At 48.3% G+C, this 26440-nt stretch overlaps 1 protein-coding gene across 5 annotated transcripts in view; it reads left to right on the forward strand.

Annotated features, from left to right (window-relative positions):
• The window catches only part of LOC140201668 (B-cell receptor CD22-like), a 66998-nt gene that overhangs the window by 12866 nt on the left and 27692 nt on the right, over positions 1 to 26440 (forward strand). For 2 of the 5 annotated variants that reach the window (XM_072266139.1, XM_072266144.1), the window contains exons 3-11: positions 10399 to 10752; positions 11510 to 11803; positions 12218 to 12487; positions 13688 to 14038; positions 17976 to 18284; positions 18844 to 19125; positions 20354 to 20641; positions 21800 to 22072; positions 23294 to 23560. In XM_072266139.1, the coding sequence (XP_072122240.1) occupies positions 10399 to 10752; positions 11510 to 11803; positions 12218 to 12487; positions 13688 to 14038; positions 17976 to 18284; positions 18844 to 19125; positions 20354 to 20641; positions 21800 to 22072; positions 23294 to 23560 (2688 nt within the window). Of the gene's footprint in view, positions 1 to 6933; positions 7156 to 10398; positions 10753 to 11509; positions 11804 to 12217; positions 12488 to 13687; positions 14039 to 17975; positions 18285 to 18843; positions 19126 to 20353; positions 20642 to 21799; positions 22073 to 23293; positions 23561 to 24393; positions 24537 to 26440 lie in introns of those variants that run through there. The other 3 variants (XM_072266143.1, XM_072266140.1, XM_072266142.1) reach the window with 3 other exon arrangements.

A 26440-nucleotide genomic window follows, 5' to 3' on the forward strand; every position in this document is an offset into this window, starting at 1 on the left:
ATGGGCAAACTCTAAATACATGCGGTCCCACTGCTTCCTCACATTCCGGAACCTCTGCCGGTATGCCTCCGGGACCAACTCATAAATCCTGAGGATGGCCTCTTTCACCACATCATACCTCTGGGCATCTTCCGCGGACAAAGCTGAGTAAGCTTGTTGGGCTTTTCCTTTAAGTACACTCTGAAGCAAAACAGCCCACTTATCCCTCGGCCAGTCCTGACTTGCAGCAACTTTTTCGAAATGGAGAAAGTACCAATCCACATCGGTATCGTCAAATGGAGGAACCAGCCTAACCTCCTGGGTCGCCCTGAACCCTCCACCTTGGTTCGGCATGGGCCCCTGCTCTGCCATCATCTTTAACCTCTCCAGCTCGAATTCCCTTTCCCTCTGTTTCTCTACTCGCTCCAACTGCCTCTTTTCTCATTGTCGTTCTAACTGTTTTTTTTCGTGTTCTAGCTGCCGTACCCGGAACTCGTGCTCGAGTCTCAGTTTTTCAAGCTGCACCTGTACTGCGTCTTCACCAGGTTTTCCAATAGACATCATCTCCAGCGCCCCTTGGGGAAACACACCTTTAGACACATAATGCTCTATGATAGCTCTGTGTATCTCCTCTCTCCTCATTGTCGACTCCTTAACAGGATTCAACCATTTGGCCACAGCTGCCAATTCCGCTTTCCTGGCATCCTCTGATGCCTCCCAAGTCGGCGCCTTTAGAAATTCCTCAATTTCCATTTCTGCTGTTTGCCTTTTCTTTCTTTCGGGAATTTTAACCCAATCAATTTACCCCATCCCAAATTTAGCATTCAAAATCCTGGACGAGCCCCCACTTATGTTACATACCCCATAACTGGGTTGCCAAACCAGCAGAAATGGACCACTTCGTTGGAGTCTGGATTACTGGAACTAAGAAAGTTTTATTAAAGAAATAAGCAACACAGTACTCTAATAGTCAGGATATAAATGCAACAGGTTAGCACTGAATAAACACACATGTACACAGAACTAGGATAATAGGATCAATCAAACTCTATCGCAGTCTAGGGATAAAATGTTCAATCACAAGTGACAGAGTTCAGTTTAATTCAGTTCGCAGTAATCGCTGTTGTGCCATTGAAGAGAGAGAGAGAGAGCGAATGCTGATATTCGAATTGGATTCAACAGACCTTTGATATTCCTCGCAGTTAGCTTTCGGGCAAGCCCTTTGTAATGTCTTCTGAGGTCACCCACTGTGACTCCTCCATTTCAGATACAATCGCTCCTCTGCGGTGAACCCGGCACCCAGGCAAGGGTGGACACACACACCAGGTTCCCGCCGACCGTATCTTTCCACCCTGTGCGTCTATGGCTGGTCCCGCGACAGAGCTCCAAAAACTCCCACCGACTTGTGGGGGGACACCCCGCTTCCAGGGTCTCGTTACCTCGTGGTGTCGTGTGTGGTGTCTGTTGCATTAGCGAACCCGTCCCTTTTTATCCCCCCTGTTGGGGTATCGCCTGTCCATCAGACTTCAAACAGTTCAGGGTTCAAAAGGAGCCGGTCTTGACAATACTCAGACCGGTGCCTCCTTCCGTTAAACTCTCTCGTCTCTTCATTAACATTTCCAAATGCTGCTCCATTGTCTTACTTATCTTTCTCTCCTGAAGACAGGTGGCAGATCAACTGATGATCCCACTTGTGATAGCACAGGACAGTTAACATCTTAGTCTATGTGTACTTTTGTAACCCTCTTTTGTCACAGGGGAGAGTGGGAATTAAAGGGTGTAGTTACTGAGGGGAGAGTGGGAATTAAAGGGTGTAGTTACTGAGGGGAGAGTGGGAATTAAAGGGTGTAGTTACCGAGGGGAGAGTGGGAATTAAAGGGTGTAGTTACTGAGGGGAGAGTGGGAATTAAAGTGTGTAGTTACCGAGGGGAGAGTGGGAATTAAAGGGTGTAGTTATGGAGGGGAGAGTGGGGATTAAAGGGTGTAGTTACTGAGGCAAGGATGGGTATTAAATGGTGCAATTATGAAGGGAGACTGGGAATTAAAGGGTGCAGTTACTGAGGGGAGAATAGGAATTTAAGGGTGTAGTAACTGAGGGGAGAGTGGGAATTTAAGGTGGCAGTTACTGAGGGGAGAGTGGGAATTGACTGGTACAGTACCGGAGAGACAGAGAGTGGGTATTGAATAATGTAGAGAGAGAGAATACTAAAGGACATGGGAAGGGGGGAGTGGGTATTAAAGCGCATAGCGAGTGAGGGAAACATGAAATATTTTCACATGCTCTCCTAGGTCTCTGCATGTTTCCTCAAGTGAAATGTCCAGAACTGGACTGGATTATCCAGCTATTGTTAAACTGATGTCTCATAGCCTAGAATGACGCAGAACACAGCAGAGTACAGCAGAGGAACAGGCACTTTGGCCCACACTGAGTCCGTGCTAACCCTGGTGTCCATGTAACATCCCATCTGCCTGTGATGTCCAGCTGCTTCCACTCCCTGCACATTTGTTTCAGCACAACCTTGTGGGCCAAAGGGCCTGTTGTCGTACTGTACTGTTCTATGTCACATTCATGTCCATATCTAAGAGCCCCATCACAACCTCTGTCACATCTGTCTCCACCAGCACCCCTGGGAGCACATTCCAGGCACCCACCACTCTCTGTGTAAAATCCCTTTCCACACATCTCCTCTGAACTTTCCCCGTCTCTCCTTAAAGTAACGCCTCCTTGTATTTGACATTTCTAGCCTGGGAAAAAGACTCTGTCTACTCTATCTCTGCCTTTCATAATCTTATTAATGCTGTCAGATCTCTGAGCTTCCGACACTCCCAAGAAAATATCCCAGGTTTGTCAGACTTCTAACAGCTCCTGCCCTCTAATCCAGGCAGCGTCCTGGCGAGTGTCTTCTGCACCATCTCCAAATTCTCCACATCCTTCCTGTGATGGAGTGGCCAGATCTGAATTCATTACTCAGCTTACAGCCCAACCAAAGTTTTGTAAATCTGCAGCGTAACTTCCTGACTTTGGAACTCAGGGTGTACAACTAACAAAGGCAAGCATGCGGTCTGCTTTGACCTCACACTCCATATCACTATAATCTTGTACCTTATTGTTTACCTGCCCTGCACTTTCCTGACACTGTCACAGTTCTTCTGCATTCTGTTATGGTTTCCCTCACTCTCACTCCCTTCCCTCGCATCTCACAGTCCCCCCTCTCTACCCCCTCTTCCCCATTCCCTTTTCTCTTCACTTCTTTCCCTCCTTTCCTCCCACTTCACTCTATGCCCTCTATTCATTCTTTCCCTCTCTCCCCTCCACCCTCCCCCTCCCCTCTGCCTCTGCCTCTAGTCTGATGAAGGGTCTTTGATCTGAAATATTGACTGTCTACCTGCTGAATATTTCCAATGCCTTCTGATGTTATTTCTCCAAGGTCTATATGACAGCTTTACTTCCCTAGTCTTTGTCATCGGGATCTGCCTCATTCTCTAACCACCTCCCTTTTCCTCTCCTGGTGAACTGTGCATACCTGACCAAATTCCTCTGGAGGCTAAAGAAATTCAACAAGTCTCCAGTGACCCTCACCAATTTCTAATCAATTCACCACAGAAAGCCATGTTTCATGGCTTTGAATAGCAACTGATCTGCCCGTGGGAAGAAACACAGAGAGTTGTGAACAGCTCAGTCCATCATGTCAGCTCCGGTGCCGTATTTAAATTTGCTGACAACACCACTGTCGTTGGCTGAATCAAAGGTCGTGATGGATCAACATACAAGCTGGAGACTGAAAAGCTGGTTGAGTGGTGTCACAACCAGCTCAACGTCAGAAAAACCAACGAGCTGGTTATCGACTGCAGGAGGAGTAAACTGCAGGTCCATGAACCTGTCCTCACTTGAAGATCAGAAGTGGAGAGGATCAGAAACTTTAAATTTCCCAGCATTATCATTTTGGAGGATCTGTCCTGGGACCAGAACATAATGTCATCACAAAGGAGACACGACAGCACCTCTACTTTCCCAGAAGTTTGTGTAGATCTGGAATTTCATTAAAAACCTTGACAAATTTCTATAGATGCACAGTGGAGAGTATCATGAGTAATTCTGTTAGGGCCTGGCATAGATCCAGCCCGGTCCATCACAGGAAAAGCCCTCCTCGTCACTGAGCACATTTACATGGAGCACAGGCACAAGAAACCAGCATCCACCAACCAGAATCCCCAGCATCCCCAGCATCCAGGCCTTGTTCTCTTTTTGCTACTTCCATCTCGTAGGAGGTACAGGAGCCTTTGTTCATTGGTAATGAGACGTGTCGTATGACATTGGTGATCATGGTCTTTCCATGACCATGATAGTTTTTGGCAATTTTTTCCACAAAAGTGGTTTGCCACAGGAGCCTCAAATCCTAATAAAACAGATTGAGGAAGAGTTATTGCTGTACACCAGGGTTTCTCAACTGGAGTTCCGCAAGAGGTGGTTAGGGGCTCCGCCAGAGGTCATGATTAAAAAAAATAAACATAGTTTTTTGAACTTTGCACAACACCATTAGCAATCTCATTAGGGGTCACTCAGCGCAGTGTGCAGTAGGACTGTGTTTATTTAGTTGAGACTGGAGGGGAGGACGGTCGGCTTATGAGGAGCGTGAAGTGTGTTTTCAGAGCATTGAATGGACTCGCCCAACTTGGGCAGTGATGTCTGCCTCTCCAAGTGTAAAATACACAGGGGTATTTTATTAACCTTTGTGTGGTACGAACATGTCTGATGGTCCATTCTGGTGATTTTTGAAGTGGAGGTATGAGATAGAAGAAGCGTATTCTAGGCAGAGTCCTACAGACAATCCTGATAAGGTTAATGATGAAGAATTACAATCTTCTGCATCATTTCACTGCAATAGTGCAACAATGGACACAAAACGTCTGTCTTTACAATGAAAGCTACTTACCAATGGGTTTTATATGGACTGGCGATCGAGGTTGCCCTATTCGATTGTGCCTAGTCTGTAGCAAATAACTAACAACTGCAGCAATGGTTCCAGCAAAATTGAAAAGATACTTAACTACAAATCACAGCCATGTGACATGTAAAAGCATTGATTATTTTAAATGGCTATTGGAATCTCAAAACAGAGTAAAGCTTTTGTTAATAAAGTCACAGCCAGTAGAAAGATCAGGAAGCAAGTAATTTAGTACTAGAACTTATCACCCAGAAAAATGAAAAGCCACACAGTTGGTGAGAACTTAATAATGCCAACATGTAAAATGCTAGGACAAGGTGCAGAACAAGAAATTGAAAAGGTTTCACTCTCGAACAGTCAGATAAGGCAATGCATTGATGACATGTCACATGATGCTGAAGAGGTTTTGTTTGATAAACTGAAAAACAACAACTTCTCTATCCATGTTGATGAGCCAACAGATTTCACCAATAAATGTCATGTTGTAGCATTTGTAAAACTTGTAAATGAAAGTGAAAACTTTTTCTGTTGCAAAGAATAACCCAAAACAAGCAAAGGCCAAGATATATTTAATGTTTTATCTTCATATTTGGAAACAAAAGGTCTGTCTTGGAGGAACCATGCTGGCAGCTATACTGATGGTGGTCCATCGATGGTCGGCTCCATGAGAGGTTTCGTTTCTCTTGTGAGAAAAGAAAATCTTGACGTTGTCACAACACACTGCTTTCTTCACACAGAGGGTTGATGTCAAAAGTCAAGTCAAGTCAAGTCAAGTCGCTTTTTATTGTCATTTCGACCATAAACTGCTGGTACAGTACACAGTAAAAACGAAACAACGTTCCTCCAGGACCATGGTGCTGCATGAAACAACACAAAAACTGCACTAGACGAAGTGAGACAACACAAGGCTACACTAGACAATGTAAGACAACACAGAAACTACACTAGACTACAGACCTACACAGAACTACATAAAGTGCACAAAACAGTGCAGGGCAGTACAATAAATAATAAACAAGACAATAGGCACAGCAGAGGACAAATTACAATATAATACTAAATGATGTAGATGTCAGTCTAGACCCTGGGTATTAAGGAGTCTGATGGCTTGGGGGAAGAAACTGTTGCACAGCCTGGTTGTGAGAGCCTGAATGCTTCGGTAACTTTTGTCAGATGGCAGGAGGGAGAAGAGTTTGTATGAGGGGTGTGTGAAGTCCTTCACAATGCTGTTGGCTTTACAGGTGCAGCATGTGGTGTAAATGTCAGTAATAGCGGGAAGAGAGACCCCGATGATCTTCTCAGCTGACCTCACTATCTACTGCAGGGTCTTGCGATCCGAGATGGTGCAATTCCCAAACCAGGCAGTGATGCGGCTGCTCAGGATGTTCTCGATACATCCTCTGTAGAATGTGGTGAGGACGGGGGGTGGGAGATGGAATTTTCTCAGCCTTCTCAGAAAGTAGAGACGCTGCTGGGATTTCTTGGCTATGGAGCTGGTGTTGAGAGACCAGGTGAGATTCTCCGCCAGGTGAACACCAAGAAATTTAGTGCTCTTAACGATCTCAACGGAGGAGCTGTCAACGTTCAGCGGAGATTGGTCGCTCCATGCTCTCCTGAAGTGAAAAAACACTTGAAGATGAAAAGTGTTCTGGATGGTGCTACAAAAATGGTTATCTTTATTAAACAAAGACCAGTTCTCTCGAAAATGTATAAAAAACTGTGAAAACCTGGAGAAAGAGCATACCGATCTCCTGCTACATACAGATGGTGGTTGAAAGTTGAATTGCAGGAGTACTTCCAAGAAAATAGTAGGCCAGTTTTTGATGAGTGCTTTGAAGATTAAGAATGGCTGCAGAAATCAGCCTACTTAGCAGACATATTTCATCATATGGACCAGTTGAACAGGTCTCTGCAAGGCCTTGAAAAAATGTTTTCCTTCAAGTGACAAGATTCTTGGATTTAAGAGGAAAATAACTCTTTGGAAAAATCATGTTGCAAAAAGAAATCTTAAAATGTTTCCACTGCTTGGGCTTGAGAGTGAGGAAGGACATCAGAAAGTCTCGAGTCTGATTGTAAACTACCTGGAAGTACTGTAGACAACATTGGACAGTATTTTTCCTCCAACACAAGTGTATGACTGGCTTTCTCTGAATCTTCTGTTCAGCCAGAGAATTTGACTTTGAGAGAAGAAGATGAACTTTGTGAGCTGCACTCTGACCATGCACTCAAGGTGAGATTTACTGACCAGCTCCTGGACAAGTTCTGAATTTCTATGAAAAAAGAGTATCCTGCCATTCATAGGAAAACAATGAAACTTTTACTGCAATTTTCAACTTCTTACGTGTCTGAGCTAGCATTTTCTTGTTTAACAAGCATCAAGAGCAAGGACAGAAATCATCTCATTTCAGTTGAAGGTGAAATCTGTGTGTGCTTATCTCAAGTTCAACCCAGAATTGAATATTTGTGCAGCAAAAAACAAGCATAGTTTTCACATGCTACGCTTATATTTGAGCCTGATAATGTCACTTAGTAAAAAAAGTTTTTTTCAAAGTCTTGTATAAAATTGTGTGATTGGCTATATTTTTATTCATATGCTCTAGCTTATGGTTTTTAAGAACTTTAGTATTCAACATTGTCAACATTTTCATGTTGCAAATAGCATTAATTAATATCACTTTACAACTTCTATTTAGATTAAATCTATTGAGCCTACCTTAAGAAAAATTAAGATTAGAAGAACCATAGAACACTACGGCACAGAAAACAGGCCATTTGGCCCTTCTCGTCTGTGCAGAAACATTATTCTGTTAGTCCCATTGACCTGCATCCAGTCCATAACCCTCCAGACCTCTCCCATCCATGTATCTATCCAATTTATTCTTAAAACTTAAGAGTGAGCCCGCATTTACCACATCAGATGGCAGCTTGTTCCACACTCCCACCACTCTGAGTGAAGAAGTTCCCCCTAATATTGATTGGCACCTGATTAGTTCTAATGGTTTAGATGGGGCAGAATTTGTTAAGTGTGTCCAGGACAGATACCTGTCACAGTATGTTGACAGGCCGACAAGGGGGAATGCCATACTAGATCTAGTATTAGGTAACGAACCAGGTCAGGTCACAGATCTCTCGGTGGGTGAGCATCTGGGGGACAGTGACCACTGCTCCCTACCCTTTAGCATTATCATGGAAAAGGATAGAATCAGAGAGGAGAGGAAAATTTTTAAATGGGGAAGGGCAAATTATGAGGTTATAAGGCTAGAACTTGCGTGTGTGAATTGGGATGATGTTTTTGCAGGGAAATATACTATGGACATGTGGTCGATGTTTAGAGATCTCTTGCAGGCTGTTAGGGATAAATTTGTCCCAGTGAGGAAGAGAAAGAATGGTAGGGTGAAGGAACCATGGGTGACAAGTGAGGTGGAAAATCTGTCAGGTGGAAGACGGCAGCACACATGAGGTTTAGGAAGCAAGGATCAGATGGATCTATTGAGGAATATAGGGTAGCAAGAAAGGAGCTTAAGAAGGGGCTGAGGAGAGCAAGAAGGGGGCATGAGAAGGCCTTGGCGAGCAGGGTAAAGGAAAACCCCAAGGCATTCTTCAATTATGTGAAGAACAAAAGGATGACAGGAGTGAAGGTAGGACCAATTAGAGATAAAGGTGGGAAGATGTTCCTGTAGGCTCTGGAAGTGAGCGAGGTCCTCAATGACTACTTCTCTTTGGTGTTCATCAATGAGAGGGAACTTGATGATGGTGAGGACAATATGAGTGAGGTTGATGTTCTGGAGCATGTTGATATTAAGGGAGAGGAGGCATTGGAGTTGTTAAAATACATTAGGACGGATAAGTCCCCGGGGCCTGACGGAATATTCCCCAGGCTGCTCCACGAGGTGAGGGAAGAGATTGCTGAGCCTCTGGCTAGGATCTTTATGTCCCCGTTGTCCACGAGAATGGTACCGGAAGATTGGAGGAAGGCAAGTGTTGTCCCCTTGTTCAAAAAAGGTAGTAGGGATAGTCCCGGTAATTATAGACCAGTGAGCCTTACATCTATGGTGGGAAAGCTGTTGGAAAAGATTCTTAGAGATAGGATCTATTGGCATTTAGAGAATAATGATCTAATCAGGGACAGTCAGCATGGCTTTGTGAAAGGCAGATCATGTCTAACAAGCCTGATAGAGTTCTTTGAGGAGGTAACCAGGCATATAGATGAGGGTAGTGCAGTGGATGTGATCTACATGGATTTTAGTAAGGAATTTGACAAGGTTCCACACGGTAGACTTATTCAGAAAGTCATAAGGCATGGGATCCAGGGAAGTTTGGCCAGGTGGATTCAGAATTGGCTTGCCTGCAGAAAGCAGAGGGTCATGGTGGAGGGAGTACATTCAGATTGGAGGGTTGTGACTAGTGATGTCCCACAAAGATCGGTTCTGGGACCTCTACTTTTTGTGATTTTTATTAATGACTTGGATGTAGGAGTAGAAGGGTGGGTTGGCAAGTTTGCAGACGACACAAAAGTTGGTGGTGTTTTGGATAGTGTAGAGGATTGTCAAAGATTGCAGAGAGACATTGATAGGATGCAGAAGTGGGCTGAGAAGTGGCAGATGGAGTTCAATCCAGAGAAGTGTGAGGTGGTACACTTTGGAAGGACAAACTCCAAGGTAGAGTACAAAGTAAATGGCAGGATACTTGGTAGTGTGGAGGAGCACAGGGATCTGGGGGTACATGTCCATATTTGCTAACGCCAGTTATTTTACAGAAATTTCTGATGTTTTCCTTATGAGTTTTTAAAATTTATGAAAGGGAAAGAAAGATTAATTTCAAGAAAGGTAAGCAAAGCTTATCTACCCAATATTTTTCAAAGGTTGGCTAAAATACATTTTCTGCTCAAAAGAGCATTGACAATTATTTTTGGATAATTATATCTACAACTTACTGATCATGATAACGTACCGTGAATTGTAGATATAATAATTTTTACGCAGGGGTTCCCTGAGACCTGAAAGTTATTTCAAAGTGTTCCTTCAGGTCAAAAAGATTGAGAAAGGATGCCCCATACCATCAGGCTCCTGAACTGGTGTGGATATATGAACTCGGTATAACTCTGATCTGATTCTACAACCTACAGACTCACTTTTAAGGATTCTACTACTCGTGTCCTCAGTATTTTTTTAATTGACAAATATGAGAGAGATTAATTTCAGGGTGCTTGGAGGAAAATATGGGGAAAATTCTGGTGTTGTACACAGGGAGTGAAGGGTGTGTGGAAGTCGCTGCCAGGGGTGCTGGAAGAGTCAGAGACTTTAGGGATATTTAAGAGACTTTTATTGCGGGACAAAGATGATGGATAAAAATGGAGGGTTATATGGGAGGGAGGGAGGGTTATAATAATCTCTGACTATGTTAAATGGCCGGCATAACATTGCGGACTGAAGGGCCTGTTCCACTGACTGAAGGAGAGTTGTTGTCTCGACAGGAGTTGCCTACTCATGGTGGATGGTCCAAACACCACAGATCATCATGGCCTCAGATGGTTCCTGTGTGCAGATCCCCTGCACCTTCTCTCATCCCGCAAACTATCCACTCGCTGAGGTGAAGTGGTTGAAGGACAACAAGACTCATGGGACCCTTGTCATCGATTCCAAAAAGCAATCGGACCCTCAGTTCCACCAGAGAGCTCAACTCTACCCACAGTGGGAAGCCGAGAAAGACTGCACGTTAACTATTACTAGTGTGTCCCATAGGGATGTGGGCCGGTACTACTTCCGAATGGAGGACAACAGCGGTGAGAAGTACTCTGGGCCGGATGGAGTCCTGGTAAATGTATCAGGTATGTCCACAGACTGGATTCCTGATATTCCTGTCCTGAAGAGCATCTTCTTTTACTGATGCTCTGACCTGTGTATCAGATTGGGAGCACCGTGCATGGCTGCAGTCTCTGTATTCCTGCATTAGACCATACCGAGAGCATTGTGTACAGTTCCAGTCTCCGTATCCCTGGGTCAGACCCACACCGGGAGCACCGTGCACTGTTCCAGTCTCCGTATGCCTGGGTCAGACCCACAAAGGGAGCACCGTGCACAGTTCCAGTCTCCGTATCCCTGGGTCAGACCCTCACCGGGACCATCGTGCACAGATCCAGTCTCCGTATCCCTGGGTCAGACCCACACCGGGAGCACCATGCACAGTTCCAGTCTCCATATCCCTGGGTCAGACCCACACCGGGAGCACCGTGCACTGTTCCAGTCTCCGTATCCCTGGGTCAGACCCTCACCTGGACCATCGTGCACAGATCCAGTCTCCGTATCCCTGGGTCAGACCCTCACTGGGACCATCGTGCACAGATCCAGTCTCCGTATCCCTGGGTCAGATCCATACCAGACACACCAGGCAGTTTCAGTGTCCTTATTCTGGAGTTGGTCCACACTGGAAACACTGCACATGGTACCGGTCTCCATATCCCTGATTAAGCCTCACTGGGAGCACTGTAAATATTCTGATTTCGATATCCCTGGGGTAAAGCACACTGGAGTCCACTGCAATCACACAAACTGCTCACACTGATTAATCCACTCTCTCTTTCTCAGATGTGTCCAACTTGCCAATTATTTCCTCACCTGAGGAGATCATCGAGGGAAGGGAGGTGACGTTAACTTGCTCTGTGAAATACGGCTGCCCAGGTCACCTGACATGGACAGGTTCAGACGGATTAGCTGATCAAACTTCAACAGAACCTCAGCGCACGGACCAGAACATCGCGACAACCAGCCTCACTCTGAGCTTTGTCGCTTCCTACCAGGACCACGGCAGGATACTGAGCTGTGAGCAAACATCCTCACCGGGAAAACTTCCATCCCAAACTATCACCCTAAATGTGAAGTGTGAGTATTGGGAGCTGCTGAGCGTCACGGCAACTGACAACAACCTCGGCTGAGTGAGACCCATCACCTCTCATGTCAGAGTGAGGAGGGTCGGGGTCTAACACAAGACCACAGACTGGGAGGGGTGGTCAAGAGACAGCGCAGTGGGAGGGGTGAAGTGAAGGGCCATTGCAGGAGAGTCAATGGGGTGTTATAAGATGGATAGTGAGGAGGGAGTGCTCTGGAAGGGGCATTGAGGAGGAAGGAGCTCTTTGGGAAGAGGGTGAGGAAGGAGTGCTGTGGGAGGGGCAGTGAGGAGGAAGAACTGTGGGAGGGGCAGTGAGGAGGAACCACTCTGGGAGAGTCACATTGTGCTCCTCTGCTCTATGAAGGATTAAACCCTTTCTCTGACATTTGGGTCTTTTGATTCCACAGATGCTCCCAGGTTTGCTCACCTCACCATCTCTCCCTTCAAGACCATCGGTTTGCGTGAGTCTGTGACATTGGAGTGTGTAGTCGGGGACAGTAACCCTCCAGTAACAAGCTACAGTTGGTATCGATCAAGTAGTACAAATTCCAGGAGAGAGGAGACATCAAGTGGAACACGTCAGATCTACAGTACTGATAGAGACACGGAGTACCGATGTGAAGCCGTCAACTCACTAGGAAAAGCCACCTCTGAGAGAACTAAACTGCCGGTGTATGGTTTGTATCGAGGGCTTCGACCTTGTTATATTCATCAATCAGCTGCCCTGTGACCTGACCCGAACCATCCCATTCAACCATCATCCATTCACTCAGCATCCTGCACCGGACACCACCATCTATCGCCGACACCCCTCCCCGTCTCTGTGACCCCATTCTGGTCCCTGGACCCCCACTGTCTCTGTAACCCCCTCCGGACCCTACACCCCTCCCTGACTCTGTAACAAACTCCACCCCCGGCCTCTACACCCTTGCCCATCTCTGTGACCCCATTCTGATCCATACACTCTCTGTTACCGTCTCCAGATCCTACGCCCCTCTCTGACTCTGTAATGCACTCACCCACCCCAACATCTCTCCCTGTGTCTGTGAACCTTTTCGGCCGCTACCCCTTACCCATCTCTGTGACCCCCCTCCAGTCTCTACACCTCTCCTCGTCTCTTTGACCCCCCTACTGGTCATTACACCCCTCCTCGTCTCTTTGACCCCCCTCCACTGGTCATTACCCCTGTCCTCGTCTCTGTGACCCCACCCCCCCAGACGTAACACTCCTCCCCCTCACTGTGGCCCCCATCTGGCCCCTGTACACTTCCCATCTCTGTGAACTCATTTGGCCTCTACACCCTCCCTGTCTCTCTAACCTTTTCCAGCCACAACACCCCTGCATTTCACGGTACCCCTCTCCAACCCCTACAGACCACTCTGTCTCTGAAACCCCATCCAGCTCCTACACTTCTCCTAGTCTCTGTAATTCCCTCCAGTCCCAAAACCCTCTCTATCTCCGTGACCCTCCCCAAACCCTACATCCCTCCCATTCTCTTGTGATCCTCTCTAGCCTCTACACCCCTCCCAGTCTCCGTGACCCCCTCCAGCCTTTCCATTCGCCCTCATCTCTGTTACACTTTTAGACCCCTCCGTGTTCCTGAAACTCCTCTGACATTTACATTGCTCCCCGTCTCCGTAATCCCCTCCAGCCTTTACACCACTCACAGTCTCTGTGACACTCTCTGGCCCTTACACCCTCCCCCCTATCTCTGTGACCGTCTCTGGCCCTGCACTCCTCCACCTCCCTGATGGGATGTGGTCCCATTCCAAGATGAAATCCTCCTCCTGTTCTCTCTTCGTCGTCTAGCTTTGCGAGTGTGGGTTGTTTGGTTTTGATGTCCATGATATCCCATACTGAGACTTGGTTCTTTTCAGGGAGTTATAACTGGGCAGTGTGGACTCCCCTCTCACTCCATGCCCGGGAAGGGTCCTGTGTGATAATTCCCTGCCTGTTCCACATTCCTGCAACCAGAACGAGATACACAACGGCCACTGGGATCTGGTTCAAAGACGTAAATTACGAAGGGACTCCAGTGTATCACACCCCTTCTGGGATCGGCGGTAATTATACAGGACGGGTCGAGTTCCTGGGACACATGGAGAGTGAAAACTGTTCATTGAAGATCAGGAATTTAAAAGAATCCGATGGTGGGAAGTATTATTTCCGGATTGAAACATCAGCTGGTAAATGGTCGGATCCAATCGGGTTCACACTCCTGGTATCTAGTGAGTAAATAATTTAATTTTCAGCCCAGCATCAACTGTGTCCTCTCTCCCTCCTCACTCCTCCACTCTTTGCTGCTTCTCTCCCTTCTATTTCCCCACCCCTAACCCATCCAGTAGAGTCCCAGTGTTGTACAACACGGGGAAACAGATCTATCGGCCCATTGTGTCCCTGCTGGCCCAGCTACACCAACTCCTTATCTCAACGCTCAATCCACAAGGTCATAAAGCATAGGAGAAGAATTCAGCTATTCAGCCCATCACATCTGCTCCGCCATTCCATCACAGCTGATTTATTATCCCTCTCAACCCCATTCCCCCTTTCTGCGTCCCTTCTCTGGTCATTCAAGTAGTCCTTTGGATAATTCGTCAGTACTGTGAGAGTGTGTGTCGCTCCCAACTCCACAATCCACCATTCCCCAACCCATTGCAATAAAAATTCCCCTCCTCATATACCCTCTTTCTTCCCCTCACCTGTGCCACTAGATTTAGTGATGTTCACCATGAGGAACACCTTCCTACCATCTCCATTTCCCTCATAATTTATCTTGATTCCCTCCCCCCATCCTCCTCTACTCCAGAGAGAATGAAACAGCCCCTCCCACCTCTCCTTGACACTGGAATTCTCCACTCAGGACAACATCCTGGGGAATCTCTTCTCCAGTGCTGTCACCTCCTTCCTACAGTGTGGTGACCAGAACTAAACGCAGTGCCGAGGCTGTGGTCTGTCCAGTGTGTTATACAGTTGTACTGTAACCTCACGGTTCCTGTATTTTATGCCCCAGCTAATGAAGACAAGGATCTCATTCACCTTCTCACCACTTTTTCTGAAGAAAGCGTGAGATTAGCTTTATTCGTCACGTGTACATCGATAACACTAAAACATACAGTGAAGTACGTTGTTTGCATCAACAACCAACACAGACCAAGGATTTGCCGAGGGGTGCTTGCAATTGTCACAATAATTACAGTGGCAACGCAACATGTCCTCAGCTTGTAAACTCTGCATCTTTGGGATGAAGGAGGAAACTGGAGCACCATGATCGAAAACAATGTGAAACGTTATGATAACCACTGCACTACCATGCCTGTACCTTCAGGGTTTCCAGTGATTGTACACTGAGGTCTCTCTGTTCCTGGGTATTTCCCAGGATCCAGCCATTTGTAGTGTAGGTACAGGAGCCTGAGGTCCCACAGTCCGATATGGCAATTTGAGCAACCGCCAAGAGTAGTGGACTTAGCCCAATACATAAGGACACATCACTCCCCACCATCGATAGTATCTACAAGATGTGCTGCCTCAAGAAGGCAACATCAACCATCAAAGATCACCACCATCTGGGCCATGCCATCTTCTCGTAACTCCCATCAGGCTGGAGGTACAGAAGTCTGAAGTCCCACACCACCAGGTTCAGGAACGGTTACTTCCCTTCAACCATTCGGTTCTTGAACCAACTACAACAACCACAATCACTGCCTCAGTACTGTCACACTAGGACCACTTTGCACTACAATGGGCTTTGTGTTTTTGTTCTAATTGTGTCTTCTTGTAAAACTACAGTTAAATTTATGCTTTTCTTGTGAATTCTGCTTAGAGTGTGCCTGTGGTGCTGCTGCAAGTAAGCTTTTCTTTGCATTTGTCCATATGTGGTCATTTGCATTGGACAATAAACTGAATTATTGCTCCCAAGTGCATCCTGTCACACTTATCTGGATTAAACATCTGCCACTGTTCTGCCCAGTTCACCCACTGGAAGGTCAAACTTGAAGGCAGTATACAGGTTTAATGGCCAGACTCTTAGCATTGTGAAGGAACAGAGAGATCTTGGAAGTTCAAGAGCTGTGAAGTAATGTTGCTGCTCTATTAAACGTGTCGTCAGACCACACTTAGAAAATTGTGCCCAGTTCTGCTTGTCTCATATCGGAAGCAATTGGAAGTTCTAGAGAGGGTGCAGAGGAGATTTACCAGGATGCTGCCTGGACCAGAGAGCATGTATTATCAGGATAGACAGAGTGAGCTGGGACTTTTCCCTTTGGAGTGAAGGAGGATGAGAGGCAACTCGACAGAGATGGATAAGATGATAAAAGACACAGATAGAGAGGAGAGCAGAGGCTTTTCTCCAGTGTGCAAATGGATAATGCAAGGACTTAGAAAAGTATAGGGGGAATGTCAGAGGTAGGTTTTAACACAGGGAGTTGTGGGTGCGTGTACCACATGACCAGGGGTAGTGGTAGAGACAGATGCATTCGGGACATTTGAGAGACTCTCAGATAGGCACAGGGATGAAAGGAAAATGGAGAGCTATGTAGAGGGAAGGGGTACATTGATCTTGGAATGGGTTAAAAGGTTGGCACAATATAGTTTACCAAACAGGCTGTATTGTGTTGTACTGTTCTATCTTCTATGATCACTTTCAAACTTTAGCGTCTTTATGTCAATAATATCACAATTTTCATGTCTTTTGAAAATTTACCAATTGGACTTCCTTTGACGATATCCAATCAATACTTTGGGAGGACTGTGATTTCCCTGTCTATTATTGTCACATGTACCTCGAGGAACAGTGAAAATCTTTGCTTTGGATGTCAGACATTTCATCATATCAGTGTATCGAGATAGTGCGCTGACTACATCCATCACCTCTCCTGCAGTCTCTGTCAGGTCTTACACACGCAGAGGCCACTCCATTGGGTGCACCTGCTTATTAATGTAAATATCTAATCAGCCAATCATGTGGCAGCAACTCAATGCATAAAAGCACACAGACAGAGTCATGAGGTTCAGTTGTTGTTCAACCAAACATCAAAATGGGGAAGAAAAGTGATTGAAGTGACTTTGCTCATGGAATAATTGTTGGGGCCTGATGGGGTGGTTAGATTATTTCAGAAATGGCTGGAATTTTCATTCACGGAAGTCTGTAGAGTTTACATGGATTGTAAATTTTCCTATATATCGTGTGAGAACAAAAAGAATACATTCTGTGAGCGACAGTTCTGAGGGTGAAAATGCTTTGTTAACGAGAGAGGTCAGAGGAGTAAACACGAGGGATTCTGCAGATGATGGAAATTCAAGCAACACACATCAAAGTTGCTGGTGAACGCAGCAGGCCAGGCAGCATCTCTAGGAAGAGGTACAGTCGACGTTTTGGGCCGAGACTTGAAATGGTCAGAGAAGGATGGCCAGACTGGTTCAAGCTGACAGGAAGGTGACAGTGGCTCAAATAACCACGTGTTACAACAGTGGTGTGCAGACGAACATCTCTGAGCACACAATAGGTCAGACCTTGAAGTGGATGGGTGACAGCAGTAGAAAACAACAAGTATTCAAACCTTACCTATGTCCATGTGCAGGTTGCCATTTTGATCTTTGTTGGCTTTTCCTCTCTCTCTTGTTACTCTCTTGCCTTTAAATGTACTTATAAAATGCTTTGGGTCTTTCATTCATCTTCTCTGCCAGTGATATTCAAAGTCTCCTCTTTGCTCTCATATTTTAAAGTATCCCTGCAAATTCTAAATTTCTAATGTGTGCTAATTTTTTCTGATCCAGGCTTCAATGTTCTTTGATATTCCAGGCTCCTTGGAGTTCCTGATACTTTTCATCCTCATGGGAACACATTAGTTCTGGCCTCCATTGCTTCATTTTTGTATGACCTCCACCTGTCCTCAGCACCCAACCCGGGGCACTCCCTCCTCACCGTCCCCTCCACGGTGCCCTCTCCTCACTGCCCCTCCTGCTGCACTCCCTCCTCACTGCCCCTCCTGCAGCGCTCCCCTGTCACTGCCCCTCCCTGCCTGTGACCGTGGGGAATGCCCTCCTGGGGTGTGGGATCTGAACACAGCTACTCTGAGACTGGGAGGAGGGAGAGGGAGGTGGGTGGGGATGTGTCAGCTGCTTTAACCCTTGCAGGGCCACACATTGTTTGCACGGTTTGTTCCACAGGGAGTCTGGATAAACCGGTGATCAAGGTACCTGAGCGTGTGGTGGAGGGAGAAGCCGTATCTCTGACCTGCTCTGTTCACACTTACTGCCCTGAGGACAATCCTGTGTTTGAGTGGCACCTCCCTGGTTTCAACGTTCCTCAGCTGACTGGGAAAGTATCCCAAGTTTTCCAGGATTACCACTGGATTTATTCCCACACTGTGGTGTACACACTAACGCTCGAGAATTCCCACCAGGCAGTGAAATGTGCGGCCAACTTTGGACCCCAGACACCTTCACGAGAAACGGAGATCTCACTGGATGTGAAGAGTAAGTCAGAGAGTGTAACCGCAGACCAGAAACACCTCGACTTCTCATCCCCATCATCCTACTGTCCTTCAACATCTACTCTCTCCATCACTATCTTCCCCTACATTTCTGTCCTTTCTGTTCCCCGTCCCACCCCTACACCCTTCCCTGTCCCCGTGAAACCCACCAGCTGCTACACCCGGTCTCTGTAACTACCTCCGGCTCTTAAACCCCTCTGCATCTCTGTGACCCCTTCCAGCCCCTACACACCTCCCTGTCTCTGTGAACCCTCCACTCTGTCACCTACACTCCTTCCCATCTCTGTGATCCCCTCCCTGTCTCTGTGACCCCCTCCAGCCACTAAACCCCTCCCCGTCTCTGTGAGCCCTCCACTCCGTCCCCTACACTCTTTCCCATCTCTGTGATCCCCTCCCTGTCTCTGTGACACCCCCTCAGGCCATGACACCATCTGACGCCCCCCCCCCCACCCGGCCACTACACCAAAAACCACTCCGCTCCCCCCCACCGGTCTTTGTAAACCCCTCTCTGTTTCTGTTTAACTCATTCCCTGTGTTTTCAGATCCTCCTCGAAACGTCACCATCTCACTGTCAGTAAACTGGCGAACAGACACTCAGAATATTAAGGAAGGGGATAGAGTTGTCCTCAATTGTAACTCTGCCCCAGCTCACCCGGCAGTCAATGAGTACACCTGGTACAAAGGTGGAACTGAACTCTGGAGACAGAGGAGTGGCAGCCTCCAGTTTTCACCAATATCTCACACCGATTTTGGGACGTATGTCTGTCAGGCTTCCAATGAAGTGGGCAGAAGCAGGTCAGCGGAATTCACAGTGACGGGCAAGAGTAAGTGTCAGACAGAAATAACGTTGGTTTGTTTGGACGAGGTGCATAACAAAAGTGGAATTTAAGTCGTACATACTGCCCGACTGCATATCCCCTGGGTCAGGCCCACACGGAGAACACCGTGCACAGTTCCCGTCTCCATTTTATAAAGAGGACTTGATCTATTGTTGTAGATGCAAATATTCACTGGATCATTGAACAATCAGAGATGTTTCTCTGGTGAACTGTGGAACAAGGGTTCCTTTGAGTAGACTCATGTGGAGCAGGGAACCAGAGGGAAACGATGTAAAATCCAATGGGGAATATAAGTGAACCTCCTCTCACGCCGGAAAGCCATTTTCAGATGGACTTTGTTCTGACAGGGAGGGGTGAAAGTGGGAGCTGAACAAACAGAGGAGAGGAGAATGGAGATATGAGAGGTGACTTGGTAGAAGATGATGAGAAATAGAGTGGATAGCCAGAGACTTTTTCCCAGGGTGGAAATGTTGATATGAAGGGTTAGAATCTTCAGGTGATTGGAGGAAAGTACAGCTGTATGCCAAAGGTAGGATTTTTCACAGAGAGTGGCGGGGATGCTGCAGATATGTTAGGGAGATTTGAGAGACAATGAGACAGGCCTGTGAATGAATGAAAAAATCGATAAGTGTTAGAGAGATTTGCTTTGCCGAAGTACCTCAGCATATGCAGTGCAATGCATTATTTTGCATCAATGACCAGCACCTTCTGAGGTGCGCTGGGGTAGCCTGCAATTGTCACAAGTTTTCCAGCACCAACATAGCATGTCCGGAACTTCCTAACCCTGACTGGTTGGTTGTAGACTGTGGGAGGAAACTGGGGCATCTCGAGGAAACCCGCACCATCACGGGGAGAAAGTACAAACTCCTTGCAGACAATGAAACATACTGATCCCCAATTTGACAGCTGGCTCTGCAAAAAGGTTACATTAACCATTATACTACCATGGCCATGTGGGAGGGAAGGGCTCGTCTGGTCTTAGTGTAGGTCAAAATATTGAGATAACAATGTGGGCTGAAGGGCCTGTACTGTTCTATGTTCTATGAGATGGGGTAAGTGACAGAGAAGTGGTTGATTAGCATAGAGCACACACCCCACTGTGGGTTGAGGGATCTAATGGGTGTATCTGCTGGGTGGTCAAACTTAATGTAAAACAATCCAGAAAATGCAAACACTGACCAGTTCCTAACTGAGGTGTTGAATCCTATTCCAGCTCGACCTCTGGACGTTCACATTGAGTACCACGTCAATGGCGTACAGACCAGAGAGCAAGCAGTTATGAGAGAGAATGATCGGCTAACTCTGACCTGTGTCAGCACCAAGAGTGACCCACCGGTCTCCAGTTACTCCTGGTTACAAAATGGCCGGACTGAGAAGAGCCAAAATCAGGAACTGCAGTTCGACAGGATTAACCGAGAAGAGGACGGCAAGAGATATCAATGTCAGGCTCATAATGAGATTGGAACAAGAAGCTCAGAGACCATCACCATCCACGTACAGTGTGAGTAACCCACACCATCCCTGCTGGGCACCCAGTTATCCCCCGATATTCCGCTGTTCTGTTGCCCTGGAGATTTAGGAAGACGGGAACTCCAGTATCCACAGGAGAGAGTTGTAGAGAGGACGTACTGCACTGTGGGAGGACGATCAGGAGAGAGCCGCATAGGCGGGAGTGAGGAGGGAACGGCTGTGGGAGGGGGTGAGTAGAAAACACTGTGGGAGGGGGTGAGGAAGGAACGCTCAGCGAGGAGCAGTCAGAAGGGAGTGCTGTGGAAAGGATGTGAAAAGGGAGAGCCACATTGTGGGACAATTGATGAAGAGGGAACGCTCCTGGAGGGGCAGTGAGGAGGGAACGCTGTGGGAGGGAGTGGTGAGGAGGGAGTGCCGTGGGAGGGAGTGGTGAGGAGGGAGCATTGTGGGAGGGAATGGTGAGGGGGGAGTGCTGTGGGAGGGGCGATGAGGAGGGAGCACTCTGGGAGGGGCAGTGCGGAGGGAACGCTGTGGGAGGGGCAGTGAGAAGGGAACACTGTGGGAGGGAGCTGTGAGGAGGGAACACTGTGGGAAGGGCAGTGAGGAGAGAGTGCGGTGGGAGGGAGTGGTGAGGGGGGAGTGATCGGGGAGGGAGTAGTGAGGAGGGAGCATTGTGGGAAGGGCAGTGAAGAGGAAGCACTGGGGGAGGAGAAATGAGGAGGGAGCACTGCAGGAGGGAGTGGTGAAGAGGGAGCGCTGGGGGATGGAGTGGTGAGGAGGCAGCACTGAGGGAAGGGCAGTGAGGAGGGACCGCTGTGGGAAGGATGAGAGAAGGGAGCGCCACATTGTGGAAGAATTGATGAGGAGGGAGACTCATGGGACCTTCACCTTGTGTGTCACCGCAGAAGTGTGTTGGGGTTGTGCAGAGGGACCTACACTCTGTCTGGTCCCCAGAGTGTATGATGGGATGATGACAAGGGAGCTTCACTCTGTGTCTAAAACCTGGGAGTGTGTGATGGGACGGTCTGAAGGGAGCTTCACTCTGTGTCTGACTCTAGGAGTGTGTTACACATGTTTCTATTGCCCATTACTTTTACCCAGTTGATATTCAGCCCAAATGTTTCCCTGCCTTGACCTGTTGCTGTGGGATACGGGGTCTGATTTAACTGAAGGGAGTTTCTTTCTCCAGATGCTCCCACCAACGTGAGAATCACATCTCCCGCTGCTGCTCCTGTTGGTCAGTCCATCACACTGTGGTGTAAATCTGATGCCAACCCAGAACCGCACAACTACAACTACAGCTGGAGGAAGGTGTGTGGCTCTTCATTAGTTAATCTGCAATGTTATTCTCGGGATTGTAGACTGTGGATTACACGGGCGGACATCTCCTGTGATTATTACTGCACTGTGAGGAATTCCATCGGTGAAGGGGAATCTCCACCCAAACGCATCATTGTACAGTGTGAGTAGTGACGTTTCCAACCAGTTACCGCACAGACACACCGTCCCATTCACCCGCCCCTTTGCAATATGATTCACCACCGTCTTGGCCAATCAGACAACAGTATTTACTGATGTATTGTGACTGCCGTTTGGCCCATCACTTCATTCTAGCTCCCAGAAGAAAGATCACATCAGGCCTATTCCCCAAGACTTCCTGCACCCCCGGTAACCCATTCTCCCCACGTTCCTGTCAATGAACACCCCCCTCCCCCCGCTGATTCTAACACACTAGCAGGGAGCATCATAGTTGTCCATGAACCCACCACTCCTGCACACCGAGGGATGTGGAAGGAAACTGGAACACCCAGGGGAAACCGAAGGGGTCACAGGGAGAATGTACAGTCACATATACACATAATGATCCACTGGGGGTTTGTCTCTCACACACACGCAAGCACACACGCACACGCGCACGCGCACGCGCACACACACGCGCGCGCACACACACACACACACACACACACACACACACACACACACACACACACACACACTCACACACACACCTCTCTGGTCTGAACCAGTGTCTCTGGAGCATCACCCACTAGAGGTGTCCCAGTAGACGTGCTGGTCTTCCCATCACCCCTGCTGGTGCATAGGCCGCTGACAATAGCTCATCAGAGCCTCTGAACTGAGCTAAAATTTCTAGTTTCCCATGGAGACCATCTTCTTGGTGTACCCTTTCTCTCTCAAGGTTCTGTTAGTGTGTGCGTAGCTCTGGCATTTTCTACGGTATGGGGTCACTAGCCGATACCCAACCCTCCTCGTTCTGCAGCCAGGCTTGGCAGCGTCCAGGTTTAAAGTAAATACTTGAGGCATTGGCTCTGGTGAAGGAGTATCTTGGAAAGTTACTGACAAGAGACCACGAGGGAAATGGTTGGTGATAAAATGAGAATGTGAGCAAGGGACAGAGCTTTCAAAGCTGAGATTCAATTCAGTGGGACGTGGTTCAAACACAAAACCGGAGGCTCTTTACGTGAATAGGAGCAGCCCTCGGGGTGAGTTGGGTGAATGAGTGGCACTCAAACCTCGTCGCCAGCCAGGACAGAGCCGTCAATCTGACAGGCAGCCCATCCACCGTCGGTACGCAGTTGACATTCAGCCTGAATGTTTCCCTGTTTCAGCGTTTTGCCGTGGTTACAGGAGTTTGATTTCAACTGAAGGAGGTTTCTTTCTGTAGACGCTCCCACCAATGTGCACATCACATCTCCCGATGCTGCTCCTGTTGGTCAGTACATCACACTGTCGTGTGAATCTGAAGCCAACCCAGCAGCGAACTATTTCAGCTGGAGAAAGGTGTGTGGCTCCCAGTCAAGAAATCTGTGGAGAAATAGTGGAAAATACGGATTGAATGTTCAAATGGAGGACGCCTCCTGTGACTATCACTGCTCCGCGAGGAATTCCATCGGTGAACAGGAGTCTCCAGGAAAGCGCATCGATGTTCAGTGTGAGTACCGACACTGCAGCATCCTGTTACCACACAGACACAATCGGATTCCCCACCAACCCATCACACACCGAGAATCACCTGTCACCCGCGCTGCAAATTCAACAGAGTCCGACAGCAGCAGTGAGGAGAGAGCGGAGCGCAGTGGGACGGGCAGTGAGGAGGGAGCTCAGTACTGTGGGAGGGAGAGAAGTTCAGTGGGTTGGGCGGTGAGGACGGAGCGAAGTTCTATGTGACGGGCGGTGAGGACAGAGTGCAGTACTGTGGGTCAGGCATTGACGAGGGAGCGCAGCGCTGTGGGAGGGAGCGAAGTTCTATGTGACGGGCGGTGAGGACAGCGTGCAGTACTGTGGGTCAGGTAGTGAGGAGGGAGCGCTATGCTGTGGGGGGGGGGGGTGCCGTCAGAACCAGAAATATTATGTGAACCGCAAATCTTCGCCTCTGATGAAATATATTAACGGATACTCCCGACCAAGCAGTTAATCTGTCTGGCAGACGTGTCAAGAGACAGTGTGGAATGAACTTCACCGCTTTTTAAAACAGAAATTCTTTATTACAAGTACAATAATACAGTACCCCAAATTCTGTATATATACAGAACAGTGACTAACACAATTACTAGACAAACGAAACTGAAATATTCCCATCTCTATCAATGATGGCGCTAATCCCCTAACGGTCCCGGGACGCCTCTGTGGTTGCCGTCGACAGCACGTGTTCCCTCACGATGGTTGCCTGGGCACGCGTACACTCCCTAAAATTACCACACCGTCTGCCTGGGCACATCCTACCACAGCATGAGGGAGCAGTAATCCTCCCGTCTCTCCCTGCAGCTGACCCAGAACACTTCAGACGAATCCCAGGATCGGCTGTCTTCCAGAGGCTGGTCGGTAAAGTGCCAGTGGCCGGAACCCACCCGAGAGTGAAGAGGAGCAAACTCCATCCACGCGAGGTGATGGTCCGAGCACGACACCAGGTGCATGGAGGATGTTGACTCGCGGGAGATATACGCCCGAGAGATGTAGAAGCGGCGATGCGATATCCTCCCCCTCTAGTCCTTCTTCAGAAAATGCTAGAGTCAGGGTGAGGATCCCGCGGGAGCCTAGTAGCGCCTTTTGCCGAAGCTGGGTTGCATTGGAGGCCAGAGCGGTCCCCCACCTTGAGGGTAGAGGAGAAATCTCCGCCGAGGATAATGCCGTCTCCAGCGTCGATGGAGCTGAGCAGAGAGCAGAGAGGACACCAGACAGAGTAGGCACGTCTGCTGCACCCCTCACTCAGCGGTATACACGTTGATGAAGTGCAGCGGTAGGGAAAACATCCAGGCGCACTGCCAGGTGGAGCAGAGGGCCAGGAACGATACCCTGGATTATTGTGATTTCCGGCTGGAAGGTTGGGCCATCAGGATCACCATTTCACTCGAGCTGAGGCTGACGGAGCTCATGTAGTCCCCTCCCTGCCAGTCCAGGAGCCAAGTGGACTCGTCTCCTGAAATGATATGGGTTTCCTGCAGGAAACTCGCCACATATCTCCCATCTCTGAGGATTGAGAGATTGTTAAACCTGCTGAGAGAAACCCTGCTACCACTTACCATTCAGACTAGCTATGGTGAGCTTCATATCGGGACAACACTAGGCCTCTTGAGCAGCATCCTTCCTGGTGAGAGCGGACTCACCCTCCGCCCTACTCTCCCCAAAAGAGCAAGAATGCTCCTGGCCGCTGGGCTCGTTATCCAGTGTTCTTGCCTCTAGGGAGGTACTAACTACTCAGTCCTGAATGGAGGGAGCCAGGGCTGTCTCAGTCGCCAGATCAGGGGCAACACCAGCTTCCACCCTACCTTCCTACACACACACTCCACCACCATAGGTCTCGGGGCCACATCCAGGGACCCACCTGGATTCCTTCCCCCTCCCGTGACACCCCCAAGTCTACACTCTGTACCCTCTTGGTAGAAGAGCTCCTTCTCCTCTTTGAGATGGAGACGCACCCGGAACAGGGGTCCCCAATACAGCGACACTCTCTGCTTCCATCACCCCGTCCACCTACGCACTTCCCTGAGCCTCCAGCTGAACTTCAGAGCAAGCGGGTTCCGTGGTACAGGACACAGGAGCAGACGTGAGCTCTGCGTTCTCAATGGCCTTCTCCCTATTGGGTTTGGATTTTTTCTTCGCCCTCCTGCCCTGAGCAATCTCCTCCCCATCCCCTGCTGCATCCTCCCTGCCTGTAGACTCGTTCCCCCACCCAATCCCACAGGGGCAGCAGCAAGTGCAGGGACTGGCAGGATCAGTTTGATGCATTGCAGCTCAAGGTAGAGTCTTTGGGCCAGGAACTGGGGCAGTCTCTCTGAAAGTGCCCCACTTCCCCGCAAGTGGAGCATCGTGGGTGCTCCGAACTCCAGTACACCTGGTAGATTTCCCTTTCAAATCGCATGGTAAATCGACCCTCAATATCCTCCTCCTGCGCCAACTGCATGAACACCTGTCACCGGAAAGAGATAATGTCACTTGAACTTGTGCCTAACGGCGTTGATTTCGGATATTCCTCGACCCAAGAGGGCAGCATGGGGAAGGAGGACTTCACTGGAGATGAAGGGATTGAGCCTGAGGACGATCTGCAATGTGTGAGCGGTCGTTAGCTCCAACTGTAGGAAAGTTCCCCCCATTCTCAGCCCTCTGCAGAGAGCTTGAAGCACCAACTCATCGGTGCTCATGTATAACACCACCTTACCTCAGTCCTTCTCAGAAGCCAGCACGCTGCCAGCAGCAGCCAAGCTCTCCATGGCCTCCGGCCTCCGGCACTCTTCTAGAGTCAGTCCGGAAGGCAGACGCATTGCACCCCGCGTTTAATCGACAACAACCGAAACAGGGCACTGTGTGGTTTTAG

Source organism: Mobula birostris, chromosome 8, assembly GCF_030028105.1.
Source record: "Mobula birostris isolate sMobBir1 chromosome 8, sMobBir1.hap1, whole genome shotgun sequence".
In the NCBI taxonomy this organism is placed as follows: domain Eukaryota; kingdom Metazoa; phylum Chordata; class Chondrichthyes; order Myliobatiformes; family Myliobatidae; genus Mobula; species Mobula birostris.